We start from the raw sequence: 16,306 nt of genomic DNA, 5'->3' as shown, positions 1-16,306 counted from the left end.
AGACCTGTTGTTGTCCAATAGAATGAATAAGATGCACTTACAGTAGAGTATCCACTTGAGTTACAATCAGTAAATGTCGAACAGGAATCAAAAGTCAAGGCAAAGCAACATTTGTTTAAGTATGTAGACAGCAGAGTGAGTACACCAGCATATAGGGCACTGCTTTTTCTCACACAGCGCTCTCATTTGATCGTGAGTTATGCTGATGGCTAGGTTCTGGTTCATGTCAGCACCTCATTTTCTATCTCTTTCCAAGCTGATGATGCATTTCACATGAAGGGAGGCTCTTCACAGAGGGCTACCATTCCAATCAACAAATCATCAGCAGCTATCTTGAAATGCTGAACTATAATTTGCCTGATGACAATGTTCAGACATTGATTGAGCTATCAGAATACAGAGAACAGTTTCTGTCATCAGGGTGATTTGCTTAAAGGGCCATACAAGGATTTTTACAAATTGTATTAGTAAAGTATTGTTTTTTATTACTGTTTTCAATCATGTCAATTTGCATATTAATATCAATTGGCAGACTCTTAAAACGTGTTTGAGTAACATTATCCCTTTCAGTGAACATCAAGCCTAGCCGTAATTTCAAGATAGAGAGGAATAGCCTAAAGAAACAAGTGCAATTCAATAGTAGCCTGAAATTATGTTTTTATCCAAGAACTCTTAAACAAGTCAGCATGTTTTGCAAAATGGTCATCTGTAATATAAAGTTTGTGATTTGCAGTAAATAGGATAAAACATGCTAGTACACTAGTATGGAAACCCAGTGTCCTTGTAATGCTGTTCATATAATACTCATACATCTGAGGGAAATATAATTGCTGCCTGGATTATGCTCACTCGCAATGTTTATTCCAAGGTAGGAACTGAACATTCTATTACAACACACAAGACTCATGGAGATGGTCAGAGTCTTTGAGTGGATGTACAAAGAGCAGGACTTTAATACTAGAGTCAAGCGTTAGGGTAAGTTAGGCATCAAAAAGTGCTTTGGATAAGGAAGGATTTTGGTTTGGTCAAATGTTATTCAAGAATACACATTATGTATTTTGCTTTAAAAACACTAATTTGGGGCAGCATTGTGTTTCTCTCAAAAATGCATTTGCTGTTCATGGACTATAATCACAAATTCAAAAAGGAAAGGGTTGAGTATGGTCTAAATTAAGCATTCTGTGATAACCACTATTACAATGTCTGCAAATTGTAAAAATGTAACATTATGTAGTGCACATAATTGCTAAATAATGAAAACGGTTCCATAATATGTTTTCATGAGATGCCATTTATTTGAACATTAATACTGACAAGGCCACAGTGCACAGATTTACACAGATCATTTTCTAAATTAGGCTGTAACACAATAATGTATACACAATTCTACTACCATGAGTGATCTCGTCAATCCGGACTGCTGAATCCTCAGCTTTGAATATGGATGAGAGAGCAGAACTGGACCGCTGCTGGGGCCAACCATATCTGTATAGAACACAAAACAAAGTCTGATTCTTTCTGCAAAAGAATAATGTGTTGATATAGGTATTCAAATATCTAACTATTATTTTAAATGCAATTGTTTTTGGCTTTTTTAGCAAGGTTAAGGTACTCTTGACATTTAAAAGAAATGTAGCATAGGTTTACACCAAAGATCTCTGTGTTCTGTTTAATAGTCCAAGTTTTTTAGCCAATGCCTTAATGGCACACTAAAGAGCCAGGCAGGCATATTGAAATTTATGCTATCTAACTTTCCACATAAAAGCCCAAGTCAATCTCATTATAAAGAAGCCAACTTTAAGCCCCTTATGGAGCACAAGTTAACCAAGCTGAGTATGTATCTCCAGTGAGAGAACCTGTGCCTGCAGACCATCTGGAAGTCGTTGAGTGGAGATCTGGCCATTCCCTTCTCCCCTGCGTCGCATTGCCCTTCCCTACTGTCGTCCCATAATCCCATCTAACAGACGCCTGGGCTTGGCTGGCCCATTCCGACACACTGACTGGCTTAACTTGGCCTTCTTGTAAAAGAGAAAAAGCCTGGCTTTTCGGCAAGGCACTCCAAAAAGACACTTTAAATATCTGAGGGGGATTTAATATCAAGTCCATTAGGGATTTTCTCGAGCCCTGTAAATGGTCAATTAGCGCATAATTCTGATTTGATCCACATGCAGAGAGATCTGCAATGGAAAAGACGGGAAGAGGTTGGGTGTTTTACATCAGATTACCATACAGGGTGACATTGTGCATGAGTAGAAGAGAATGACAATGGACAAGCTAAGGTTGTTCAAGTTTTCTTTCTTGTACTTGTTCGTAAAAATGATTGATTGTGTACAGCAGGCAAGAAGAACACAACCTTCACAGATGGATTACCAACAGTGGGCACTGTTTAGAAGAGTGGGAGGCTTGAGGACTGGGCCAAAAGGGCAAGATGTGGGTTCAAAGCTTTGGAGGAGGGACATTAAACTGTTTTTGTGTCCCTTGATCAAACATACAGCTGGTTGGCAGCAGTATAAACCAAAGTTAAATCTGCTGTATAAAACAGTATCGCTACATTTCAAAATGGCTTTGGATAAAAGCATCCGTAAAAACTAATAATCAAAACAATACATTCCTGGATTAGAGATCTAGAGAGGAAAAGGCACAGACTATTTACTTTTTAGTTTGGATGAAAACATGTTATATTGGGATAAACTCACATTCTTCGGAAGTGACATACAATGTCAGCTAAGCAGACACAGACAAACAAACAGCACAAAATGTTGTCTTTGGACTTAAAGCAAATTTAAAATAAGGAAAACACAAAGATAAATCAAAGCCAGAGAACTATCAAGGTCTACATCAAAGTAAGGAATGCAGATAAACACTACTGTGGAGAAATACAGTGAAATATTGCAGATTGCAAAACAAATCTGCCTAAATTAGTTTTCCAGTTTTCGAGGAACAAGGTTAGTAAATGGTTATCGTCTTTTATGTCTTAATTTTTGGAACATTGCAGATACTAAGATCTTTGGCAAGCACACATTTATGATACTTACACACTTTGTTTAGCTGGATAATCTACAAATACAAACAACCTTTATAAAAGTTGAAGCTTAATTACAACTACATGAAGGTCAGATGACTTTAAGTCAACACAACTAGGCTAAAGACGTTCTCATTCTCAGCGTGATGACGTATAGTAGACTTCTTTAGCCACTTGTTGTTTTGTAAGACACATTTAAACTTCAGACATTCACCAGTGGGTAATTTACTGATGAATTTATGTCATAGAACAAAATGAGAATATATCTTAAACTTAACCTGAGACCTTATAGAGGCATCTAACCACAAACTCAAAAAAAGTTGAATTCTGGAGGAGCAAACCGGATATGCTAAAAAATATAATTGCTGACCCCTTAAACTGGAATGGGTTTAATACAGAGCCTACGTTACACAAATTACATGGAAGCACAAATGTGTTACTCTCAACTGTCCAAATTATATTCTGACTAATCTGGACCAAGAATAGTCCCATGGCTTGGAGTAATGCTGCTATTTATCTATGTTGATCGATCCATCATACACCTATGTGTTAATATGCAGTTTATAAATCTTGTTTAACATCCTCATAACATTATTATCATCATGTTCACAGTATCAAAACTTGTTTGTGTACTTGTATGTTTTTCAATACTCTAAAGTGTCTACAGTAGTAGTAAGTATTAAATTGAATAATTGTATTGCAGCAGGGTCTGTATGCCACCATATCTGAGACCTGAGTGAATGCAAGAGGAGACACTATCAGCTCTGATTATTTGTTGTGCCATAATTATTGCAGGAGACAAAATGCCCTGAAGTTCCTTCTGGATCAAGTGTCTGTTATATTATAAATGCAGTCAGTTTGGTGTAAGTTCTCCATTTTCAATGAGGTCCAGATATCTACTTGTCACAACTGTCTTGGATTGAATTTAGACTAAGGAATCGTAAGGAAATTGTTAGCCTTGCCTAGCTTTGTTATTTATATGTCTGATTTATTTAACATGAAGAAATAGAAAACACACAGTGGTTCAAGAAGTACGATGTTTTTTGTGCCAAGCCTTTATAGTTTATTTTGAAAGGAATGAAGGAGAGTTACCCAGTACATTTGCCATAAAATTACATTTCTATTAACTTTGGAATTGTAAATTGTTCGCCTCACCATACAAAAAAAATCTGTGACTTTATTTCACTTAATAGTTTGCCATTTTCACCATTTTTTCTCCTACTTAGGGATACGATCCATTTTTTTCCACAAGTTTTTATGGTGTTCTGCAGTTTCATCTTGCTTACCTCTTAAGTGAGAGTCTGTGTGACTGTTTTAGCACCAGGGAATCAGGAACAGTACACCTACAGTACATTTGTTTTTATTAACACTAAGCCAGCTGATTGCTCATGAATAATCAGATCATTTTTCATTTTGTAATACTTAAGATATTCTGTCTGCATCAGCTTGTTTAGACTGGTTAAAGAATTCACCAACAAAAGACACCCTAATGCTTTTATATGGCAACCATCAAATATACATTAATACACAACCAATATTTGTTTGTGATATTTTGTGAAATGGAATTTCCATTTGATTATAGTTATGTGGATTTGAACACAAACAGGAACACTCAAAATTGAACTGTTAAGTTATTCCTCTCTTCTGAACGCCCTATCCGGTCATTTTTTGTCTTTCGCCTCCCTTTTTATTTTATTGATGAAACATTGTCAATGGATCCAGTTTTTTACTGTTTTGCTATTTACTTTTGTAATGCAATCGATTTCACCGTTGGAGGTAAGGAGTAATAAAAGGGTAAACCTCAATGTCAAGTATTGTTAAGAAACCATTTTCTTTTCTTATTGAACCAGAGAGTAATAAGAAAGGTTGAATGGTAAAAGAAAATGTTTTTAAAAACTGCCGTAGTTTAGACTAAGTTAATGATATGGTCTTATAACTGGCTTTTATTTACTTATTCCATACAAATATTAAAATATTTGTAGTGCAAATAACTATACTGTAAATTGTGTTACAGTTCAGTAGAATGTTATTGTAATGTGTCCTTCCTGGTCACTAACCTCTAATGCTGCTATCTAAATCTTAAGGTTGTAAAGTTGAACCTTGCAATTAATGCATAACAAATGTGTCTACTTCACGGATTAAAACAAGGATATGGATAGCTTATTTGCAACTAAATTTAAACCATGTATTTATTTTAAAAACAACAGCTGTTGTTATTGTCCATTAAAGAAAGGTAGCAAAGCAAAATGCTTATTTCCTGTAATGTCATGGGCGAATGGTAATTACTACATGTACACTCATGCAGTGTAATACATGAACTGCTTGTTTCATATGAGAATACATTGTTGGCCAATCTGACTCTGAATTCAATCAAGACTTAAATAATCCCGCCTCTACCTTCTGGTCTTAATTACAATGTTCAATTACACAGAACAAGGTGTAGCATAGGAGCTCATTTGCTACATGCTAATGATGAAAAAAAAAAGACTTAAATTAACCATGACCAAAATGTTTCCCAAAAACACGCCTGCGCCATGAACCAAGTAAGCTCTCAGATGCACCCTATGGATCCCTAATTATTTCCTTTAACCCGCTCAGCCTTCTTTCACCTCTGGCTGGAGTCTATTTGATGTCTGGCTTTATAGGCAAGCACACACAAAGACCCCAACCCCTCCACCCCCATCCTAAACCACATTCATCGCGGCTAAGTGGGTCCTTTCAAAGTACATGCCTCTTTTTTACTCAAGGAAAAGGAAACTTCCTCAGATTTGGTCGACCTGAAAGCCACTATAATTGATTTATCAAGATCTTGTGTGGATGTTTACCTACAAATAGCTTAGCCTAGCTTGGTTATTTCAAAACTATAACAAATAATGAAGATAGAATAAAAACGGACGGGGGAACAAAGTGTGACAGGGACCCCTGATGTTCTCCCGTGAAGGTGGCATGACATCAGTGCAAATCCAGTTTACAAATAGGTTTGAGAAGATGTGGAAGTGCCAAGTAATGGTATCCAATGAGACAACAAGGCTTATGAGAACCTCCTCTTGGAGTACCTATACCCTCTACTGGCTAAAATGTGTTATGTCAAACAGTGAGAATTTCAATCTCTGAGGAAGAGCATCTGCATTTGTGTTATGATGTCAAAATGTGACATTATCTTTATTTATAATGCATTATCTGAATTGTAAACACGGGTTGAATACAATAGTTTTATGGGGAATGAATAAATAATGGTTTTAATCATTTTATATTACTTTGGTTGGTGTCATTTAAAATAAATAAGTGATAGTCTAACCAACAATAGGTTGCACATCCTATACTTTTGCATCCACCCACTGAACTTAAGCTTCTTTTTTAGAAAGAATACCATAACAAGAGCCAGTTTAGCAATGATCCAGCCGGGTCAAGCAAAGGTGTACAGGGCAGAGCGGTCACATATATCCTCTTAAGACGTTTGTCCTCTACACTCCTCTAAGTCTGTAATCACAATGCTCTGATTCAGCTCCTTAGAGGTTCATCTTTAGCTGCCGGCCTGGTCCGGATCAAGTATTTAGTTTGATAAGTACGGTTTACCGGGGATCACACGCTGCTGACGGGCAGGTTAGCTAAGGAGGAGCTATCCTACCGAAGGTGATTAAGTACCTAAAGAAAGGCTGGCCGAGAGGCATAAGACAGCTAAGTTTGTCATTTTGCACGCTCTTCGCAGGTAGGCTCCTGATGGGATGAAAAAAAAACAAGCTCAAGATTGGTTCAACCTGTTTCATCTGCTCAAACAAAGCACATGCTTAACTTTGTTAAACACTGTGTAGTGAAGTAAAACATAGAGTGACACAGAATAAATGTCTTTGGTTTTTTTGGCTGTTTAGTTAAAGGAAAAAACTGAACAGACAGGGAGCAGGCCAAGATGCATTTTGATGGATTCATTCATGAATACATTTAATGACATTGCAACAATTCAAAAATAATGCCATGTTTAATGCTCAAGTTTCATCTCATGTAACAATGGCATATCCACCCCCATTTCAACACAAGCGAGTGTAGCTCTAAGGTTGAAGTCCCTACCAAAACGACATATACTGTATATTTATTCTCTATGATTATATGTTTGTGGTGACAAACCAAAGCCTTTAAATCCTACTTCAACTTCAGTTACACATTCAAGGTTTTAGATTGAACAAAAAGATATTAGCACATTCCTACAAAAAAGGGCAAGTTCTGAGCTTATTGGGAGGAATTGTATTTGATAATACAGCAGTCGAATTCTTACATATTGATTCCACCTGGTTGATGTTTAAAGCACAAGAGGCTTCATATTAGACCAATAGACCCTGCAGTTTGATTGGGTGAACAGTTCATGTTGTTCCTTCAAAGGAGTGTAAAGTCAAAAGCAACAAGGCGAAAAACTATACATTAAATGGCGTGCTGATTGCTGCATTGGTTCTTTTATTATGATCATTAATTATAAATATCAGCATAGCAAAGAAATAAACCTCACAAGACTGGTCTTTGAAAACCTTAACGACACAACAGCATTTATATTTCTAGAAGCAGCATTTGTAAATACTTTTCCTTGAGAAAAACTGAGAAGGCTGGACCGATTTACAGTATACTTTCACTTTTAGTGAACTGAATATCACAGTCCTAGACTACAATACACTACTAGCAACTGAGGTGTAATAAAAAAAGCCTTGACCTTTCAATGCTATCTCAGTCAATCTGGACACCAGGTGTCCTTACGGCAGGTGTTGGTTTACAGGTTTGGATTTGTAGGACACAGCTCTGTCTCATGCTAAGTGAGCACACAGTAAGAGGACTAAGAACAGGTAAGAAATGCAAACTTGGGGATTAAGGTCCTCTGCTCTGACTCCAAATATTCTTAGCAGGTGATTTGTGGCTCATCCTCTCGGGGCTTAGGCTGTGACGATCTGACAAAGCTTGACCATCAGGTGTGTACTTAACAGTGCAGCCAGGTTAATCAGGGAGATGGCTGAAGAAACGGTTCCACATCCTGTTAGTAAAGCTGTTTGGAAGGGTATTTAAAGAATGATCCAATTATGTTGGATCGAAATCGCTATAATGTGTTCCAAAACAGATCCAGGAACCATTCTGACAGCAGTTTTTGACAGGAAGCATTTACAGAACACATGTTAATATGATGAGGCTTGTTTCCATCATTTAGGAGGGAGAAAATAGCAGTTTTGTTGGTGAGAGAACAATTTACAGATGTTGTTCAACACAACTGCCAACTACAAATGTCAGATTTTCTTAAGTGCTCACACTTATAGACAATTTAGTTTCACTGAAGGTGACATAAGGGCACACAAACTGCGGAAATCACCTTAGAATAGATTTATTGATTACAATATCATTCCAGTTAAAGTCCAGTAAAAGTCCCAAAGACTCTTTGATGTTTGCAATGTGTTCTGCTCAGGTGTCTACACCCGTGTGCATACAGACAAAAGCCATTCAGACCGAGTCTGGGTATGCTTCCAAAACAAGGTCGAACATGTCTTCTGAGCAAATCTCAAGTCAAAGTGTTTTCAGAATGGAAAAAAGACACGCAATTGATTGATCATATTGGGACACATTTAGACAGTTTTGTCCTTATTGTTATTGTGAGATTGTTTTCTGTTGAAAGTTCCAGAAATTCCTTCACCATGTCTTTATTTCATTATCTAAAATGTGGTTTTACACTGTTGGACAGGAACAAGCAATGCACGGCCAAAATAGTTGTACTCTTCATTACCTTACACAGAGGTTATGTTCCTATAATGTAGTTTTCACTGTAGATGAACAGGATTATTTAAGTGTTAAATGATTTTCAGAAAAGCTATGAAGAAAGGCTAATGCAGGAAAGGCCACAATCTCAGTGTCTCCAGTGTAAAAGCCTTTTTAGAGGATGACTAGTTTCACTTGGTTGAAACAGCCGTCTGTCCTTTATTATCTCAAGTGTTTGTTTAAACTCTTGTCATGTAGCCCTTGGCTTCTATCCTGAGGTAGGGAAGGCAAAACAAGCTGAGTGATTATCATCACCAGGGCCAGGAAGGGTGGGCAACCGCAGTGGAACTTATCACATTACATCTTGCAGTCCTTGTTGTTGTGAGCTAAACTTGTTTGCACCTTCTCTCCTCCTGACCCAAGAGCCTCTTGTGAGAGGATGACACCTCCCCTTCCGTTGCCTACATCCTAGAGACCCTAATCCTCTGCAAATTAACTCTAATCAAGCTCAATTATAGTTAGGAGACTTGATAGGATCTATGTCCTCTTTCTGCGTTGAAAAACAACCTGCTTACACACCTTCTGCTGGGGTTTCTGCACAACAAATGTAAAGATGTATCAGATTCTAACTGCCTTACCTCCTACCTGTTCCTGACTCCAGATGTCAAAATCTTTTTTAACAAGGATGTGCCGTGTGAAGAGAGTAGGAACTTCTATCTCTGATGGCTTTGATAGCAAGAGCATGGAGCCAACATTTCCTATCACTGATACTCATCTCACATAAACAGGCACAGCCCAAACAATGACTAGCAACATTTCTGATAGCACAAACAGCTTCCTGATATAATTACACAATCAGGAAATTAACAAGACAGTGTGTCTGCTACAGCAGGACCATGTTCCCTAAGCTGTATGTGAACAGGAAATGTGGGTGAGAGTAGGAGGGGTTAAACACCCCTTTGAGTGCAGGTTCCCTGAGGTGCAGGCTGCCCTGTACATCCACACAGATAAGTGTCTGAGTCTGGAGATGGGAACACGGATAGCCACTGTTGGTGGAAAAACAATTCAGACCCATTTTTACTGAAGTATCAAATAAAAAGGAAAATCACCAGAATATCATTTAATAAATTAAGATATTATTGATCCATGAAACCGATTTAAATTTCACAGCTGGCTGAGATTTAACTAAATATTCTATATACTATTAGGAAGATTAATATAACACCACAAAAAAAATGTGTTAGGAGGTTGGGATGACGGAGTCAACAGAAAATCTGACTACACTGTTTGATTCATTTTCCAAATATTTATAACTGCATGTGTCCCGAACCATAATTAAGTCCTGATTTTCATCCATGATATATACTTAAACCTAACCAAATCGTAACCAAAGCATTATCAGTCATGAAACAGAACTATTTTCAATTATGAGAAAAGGCTTTTGTTGCATTCTATGGGGGAATTTGCAAACAATGCATTTTGTCCAGGAGGTGCAGTGTTTTTATGATGATTGATGCCTGGATATTATAACTCCACTGTAATCAAGCAGACACATGATTGTACTGACAAAGTATTCATGAAATAACCTTAGTTACATGAAAATGTTAAAGTATTGAATAGGTGGAATAAAAATTATTATGCCAGTGATCCATGACAGTCCATTTCTCAAAGTCAGTTACTACAAAGGAGGCTTGACAACAAATGAATGACTTTCCTCAGATTTCTCCTCCTTACAAAGCTTATTTTTCCATTAGCACTAAGGGCTGCTGAAAGGCCAAACCTGGAAAGGGCTTTAGCTCAGAGAGAGATGTCAAGAAGGCTAAGAGAGCAAACATTACACCTTTATCCATACCTATATGTAAATATACACAGGCAGACAAGCAAGCAAACACATGTGTGTGCAAACACAATTCATAAGGTGAGAGGTAGAGCTCTCCCTGACACCCACAGGTCCTGCTGCATGAGAATGTTTTTAATCACCACTCCCTTGTTTGTTCTGCAGCTTATTCTCGTCTCTTCTACATGTTTTTTGTCTGGCTGCTGTTTGTGTTGTAAGTGTGTGCTTATTAGGTGAGAGTGGGCAGGGATGTTCTTGTTCCAATGACATGAGTGTTTATTTTGGGGACTCCCTGTTTGGTTTGTACACTTTAGGAGTTGGCACTTAGTAAGTTGGCACCTTAGTGACATAACTTTTTTTTTTATCAGTTTACAGTCATGTTCTTAGTTTAGCAGTGTTTCTCAACTGGGGTGCCGTCCAAAAAAATATTCTGACATTGATGACAAAATGAATTACAATTCTAAAACACGATAGTATTGTACATTTTCATGAAAATACAGATCCTTATATCCGCCTCTCTAAAGGAGATGGGAGTCTCCAGGAAATTGGGTTCTAGAACAGACTTTCCCAGTTTAACTGTTTTATTGATGCTTTGTTCACGCTTTATAAGCCGTGTGTGTGTGTGTGTGTGTGTGTGTGTGTGTGTGTGTGTGTGTGTGTGTGTGTGTGTGTGTGTGTGTGTGTGTGTGTGGTCTGTAAAAATAATAAAAACAAAGGAATTGTATTAATAATAGTAACAATTATCTGTAATACAACAATTACAGTACCATACAAAATACTAACACTAGTTAATGACATACTCAAACACAGAAGTTAGCAACAAGCTACCATTAGAATACGGCGCAGCTAACAAGCTAGCAACGTTACTGCTTACTACCATATTAACATTACTTTAAATAAACACTGGCAAGTTTACAATTGCACCAATAAACACTCACTCTTGTGCCTTTACACACAGCACTTAACAGCAGTAAACAAGGAAAAATGTTTTGAGGTCAAACGGGGGAAAAGCTCCGTCATCTTAGCATTCACGGTCATAAACAAAACTTAACATATCACCGGCACACAGGTACGACAGCTCTGATGGCGTCACGTGCAAGTAACAGATCAAATCACCGCGAGTATTAAGATATTAAACTTATACCATCAACAAACTTATCAGCTTACGATGTAAACATGTGGGCTTTCTAACAGCCTCATATATCAACAAATGTGTCTAAAATGCTACGCCGAGGTCAACGTATGACGTATATGTAACCCAAATGTCCCGTAGCCTCTCTTAACCCTCCTAAGGGTCTCTCTTTGTTTGTGTGTGTGTGTGTGTGTGTGTGTGTGTGTGTGTGTGTGTGTGTGTGTGTGTGTGTGTGTGTGTGTGTGTGTGTGTGTGTGTGTGTGTGTGTGTGTGTGTGTATTGGTCGGCCAGAGGGATGCAGAGTACCTTTTTAAAATATTTTTTAGACTGGGGTGACTTGAGATGTTGCATATACTTATAAAAGATAAACGCTGGTTTAGCAAACAAAAAGGAGCCTTTTCCGAAGCTATAATGTATGTAAATAGCTTTATAATGGAACTTAACTTTGGTAAGAAGCTAAGAGAATAAGATAGCTTATAAGCTTATTTTTACATGCTTCTTATAGCCCACACTTGCATTTAGTGTTGAATCAATGTATTGTTAAAATTGTGTTGCAGTGGGTTGTATGCCCTAAAAGTGTGATAGTTTTAGTTTTTTTTTTACCAATCTTGCAATTGGATAACAACATGCGATTTCAAAATGAGGCCATGGTTGTTGAGTCATAAAGTGTGTGTCCGTATTATGGGGGAGGTTAATTAATTTTGTGGCATCATAAATGTGCAAGATATACAGCCGCGGAAAAAAATAACAGACCACTCCAATTTTTTCTTAAATCTTTATCTCTACATGTGTGGCAGCCATTCCAGTGTCTGTTGAATTCCAAAACAGAGAAAAATTGCCAGTAGTTTATAAAAAAAATTAAAAAAACATTTAACCCAAAAGACGTACCTAAAAATAATAAAACAAGAGAAACTGATCATTTTTTCCGAGGCTGTATGTAGCTGATCTAGTTAGTGAATGCTTTCTGGAGCATTGAAGGCTATTGGTTTTTGGACGTTAAATGAAAGATATCATTTGTTTAGCTAAAAGTTCTCTCAAAACATTTTACATTCTAATTCAATTGCACCAACAACTACAACGTTAACCTTGAAATGCATTAGGGGCAAAGTGAAAATCAAAGCTTAGCAATTTACACATTCTAGAGAGACACTGGTGATGTCATCTCTGTCTGCATTTTTCAAAATAAACTCCTCATGGCTACTCTTCACCCGGTGGCACCAAGACCAAAACACACTAGTCTGGCAACAATCTACCTCCACATGTTTGTATGGCTAAAGCAGGGCCGTTATAGTAAATGGTTTTAGAACAACCCCCCTGGCTCAGCCGGGGCTTTACTCTATAGATCAGCTGCACACAGAGCAATGACCAATCTTTTCCTGCTTACCAATGTTTTTAATGGTTCATCCCTAGGGACAACGTTGTTAGTTTAAGCTCAGCTCTGCACTGCTTGTTCCATTACAAATGGTGTCTCTTTCATGGGACCCTTGGTTGTCTCATTAACTTGTTTCAACATTCTTTCATTAACTTTATTTCAGTAACAGTAAATCTGTTTGGACAGATTGGCTAAACAAAAGTGACAAGATCAACTGAACGACGACAGTGTCTTGTTGTCTCTGGGTAGGCCACTCTTTTTAGAGAGCTTTGTTTGGATAGCAAATGAGCAGAATTAGCATAAGAAACAGACGTCTCTTTATTGCTGCCGACACATTTGACATCACAGTAAATCCTAGCAACAAGTCCAATGGTGAGCCCTTGTAGGCTAGCACACTATTCAGTGCTTAATACTAAGAGTTTCTTCGGGCAAAGTAGGGAAACAGTGCCCCACCCTGTCCACAATGAGTAAGACAAAAAGGATGACTTAATTCTTTGCATTGCGGTGTGTCAAGGGCAATAAGGCTTAAAGAATCAAGCAGGAGGTGGACAAAGGCAAAGACAGCATGTCTACAACACCTTTGTGTCACGGATAAAGGATTATTAGGTTGCCCCTTGATCAGTATACACAGATGCACGCACACAAAAATAGAGGCTGCCCTATTAATTGGAGACATAGCTATTATAAACACAACAGGGGTGCGAGGAGCTTTGTTCCCCCCCAAAACTGGGTCATGATAGAAAACCACAAGAATAGAGAATAAAGGAAACTGCATAGAAAATTGTTATGGGGGTGGGTCCTCATGTTCTCAGACACTGTCACCTGCCCACCCTCTTTGAGCATGGCTGTGTTTGGCTGTAATTTCACACAGCTGGGATGACACTACCTTAAACCTCCTTTTGTGTTTCTGTCAATAATCGTGTTTGCACTTTCATGATCCTATGGCTTTAGCTGTGGTAAAATATTTGCTGCTGCACCTCTACCACCTACATGTCTGATGTATGACTTTCGTGGATCAACAGAGCAGTTACTGACATGTCTTATTTCCATTGCTCTCTTTCATCTCTTCATTCTGTGTTCCTGTTTTACAATGTTTAAGCAAATATATGTTTGTAAAAAATGGCATTACACAAGTATGAGTTAGAGAGGAAATGCTTGGGAGTTCATATTTGGATAAGTATTGTCAACATGCAGTAAGTGCATTTATACGATAGTTACACGAGGAGTGACTGCTGATAAAAGTAAGAAATTTGGTGTAAATTGTCCCCTTTTTTATCCTTAATTCAAGGGTTGAATACAAAAATGTATTCAATATTGAGAGATTGCAACCACTTTTTTTTACAAAGTCAGTTTTTTAAGGGGCTAAATTGTAACTGGACAAATTCACCTAATCACAAATATAATGTTTTGTTTGAAGATTCCACTTCTTAAAAGTTCTTGATCTTGATTCTTTCTTTAAAAAAAAACAGGGACACAAGCTTAAAGTACAGAACAAAATGTGACTGCTTGCAGAGATATCTGTATAAAAAATGTAATAGAGGTAAATCCGCATACAACTCTGAGTTCATAGCAACGGTCATATTGGAGGATTAACAACTATCATCCAGTTGTTCTATTAGGGTGTACATCAGACCAGTGTGGAGAGTTTCTGGTTTTGATAGAGGCAAGAGTTTATCAGAGAGTACAAAAACACTAATTGAACACAAAGTCCATGCACTTTTTTATTCCAAGCTTTAAACTGCATTTTGATTGGTCTCATCAATCAATGGAGTGTTCTCAGTTGTGATGGGCAAGTGCTAATTTAGTGGGTGACAGCTTTGGATCAGGTTGGTCAGTGGTCATCTCGATGTTTTGTCAATGACAGGAATTACATTTACCGTAAATCAAAATTATTTAAAAAACATCGGATTTAATTTTTGTCAAACCACCGTCTCAGTAAGGAACTGATGGCAAAGATAGAGCTGTGTCATTTCTCACAGGAAGAACCTCTGTCCTTTCACAGAAGTAGCTGCGCAAGCACAAGCACACACACAAATGCACATTTACTAAGCCATGCTTTCATTGCAACACAAAAAATAAAAGGCTGTAGGTTTGTTGAGTACATTCAGAGAACATCACCTACAAAGTCAGCTAGGAGGGCAAACATTAAAAGAGATGGGGTTTTGGAACTAAAGAGACAATGCATCAGAAAAGCAACTTCAAGTGGCACCTGTAATGGAGCAGGAGGTCCAGGGTAGAGGATTGGAAAGGACAAAGGCTAAGCATTATGCTGCTGTTATAAAGAGCACCGTAAGTTTGTTTGCTTTAGAGGTGTTGTCCGGTTGCCCCAGCAGCTATGTACTGCGGGGGCGCCTGAGGCCTTTGTTTTCTGACACGAACAGGGAGTGTTGAGAGTGAGCTGCGGACACTGATGCGTGACAGAATACCTACTAGACAGGTAGCACTAGGAGAGTCTCAAGAGGACACCTGCAACAACAACTCTATACCTTATAGGAGGAATATTTGTAATAGATTGAAATTAGACTGAAAATTAGTTCTGATACAAAGTGTTTGTTATGAATATATAATACTGAATATTTAGACTAAGATTTGAAAGGACTTGGTGTTAGTGGCAGCGATTTATTCTTCAGACTTGATGGGCTCCAAAAATATCGAGCTGAACCGCTCCTATCATTCTTCTACCAATTAAATGTTGATTACAGTATGCCAACAAACAAAAAGTTTATATTTTAACTGAATGGTTTTGTTGTACTGGGAGTCATATCTGCCATTTCTAGGCAATACAATTGATGTATTGACAAAAGTCATATTTTAGGATGTACTTTTTAAATCTGAACCTATGCACCTGTATGTACCATCATTTATGCATTTCTAACAAGTTATTATTTTTGTTTGTTTCATATATGATGGCAACAGTTATTGAATTTACTAATGGTTATTTTCATCACTGATATTTATTTTTTGACTAACTAATGATTTTGTCTATAAAATATCAGAACAGTGTAAAACTTGTTTTTTTCTTTTCTCAAACAACTTATAAATCAGAGAATTTCAATTTAAACTTTTATTAGAAACGCAATTTATTTTCTGTTAATTGACAACCAGCCAACCAATTCTTACAGCAGATCCTAATCGATATATATCTATTCTATGGCTGTGAACATTAAAGCGTTAACGTTTGCGATTAATCAGAATACCCTCAAGCGTTACATTTTTTTGAAT

At 37.5% G+C, this 16,306-nt stretch overlaps 1 protein-coding gene across 1 annotated transcript in view; it reads right to left on the bottom strand.

The window, feature by feature from the left end:
• Positions 1-1,312: 1,312 nt before the first annotated feature.
• The window catches only part of brip1 (BRCA1 interacting helicase 1), a 79,875-nt gene continuing 64,881 nt past the window's right edge, over positions 1,313-16,306 (bottom strand). The window contains exon 26 of the mRNA XM_063907906.1: positions 1,313-1,485. Within this exon, the coding sequence (XP_063763976.1) occupies positions 1,429-1,485 (57 nt within the window). The 3' untranslated portion in view covers positions 1,313-1,428. The remainder of the gene's footprint in view (positions 1,486-16,306) is intronic.

The sequence above is a fragment of the Eleginops maclovinus genome, chromosome 18 (assembly GCF_036324505.1).
Source record: "Eleginops maclovinus isolate JMC-PN-2008 ecotype Puerto Natales chromosome 18, JC_Emac_rtc_rv5, whole genome shotgun sequence".
NCBI classification, from domain to species: domain Eukaryota; kingdom Metazoa; phylum Chordata; class Actinopteri; order Perciformes; family Eleginopidae; genus Eleginops; species Eleginops maclovinus.
Note: the sequence above shows the minus strand (reverse complement) of the source record. Positions and strands in the feature narration are given on the sequence as shown.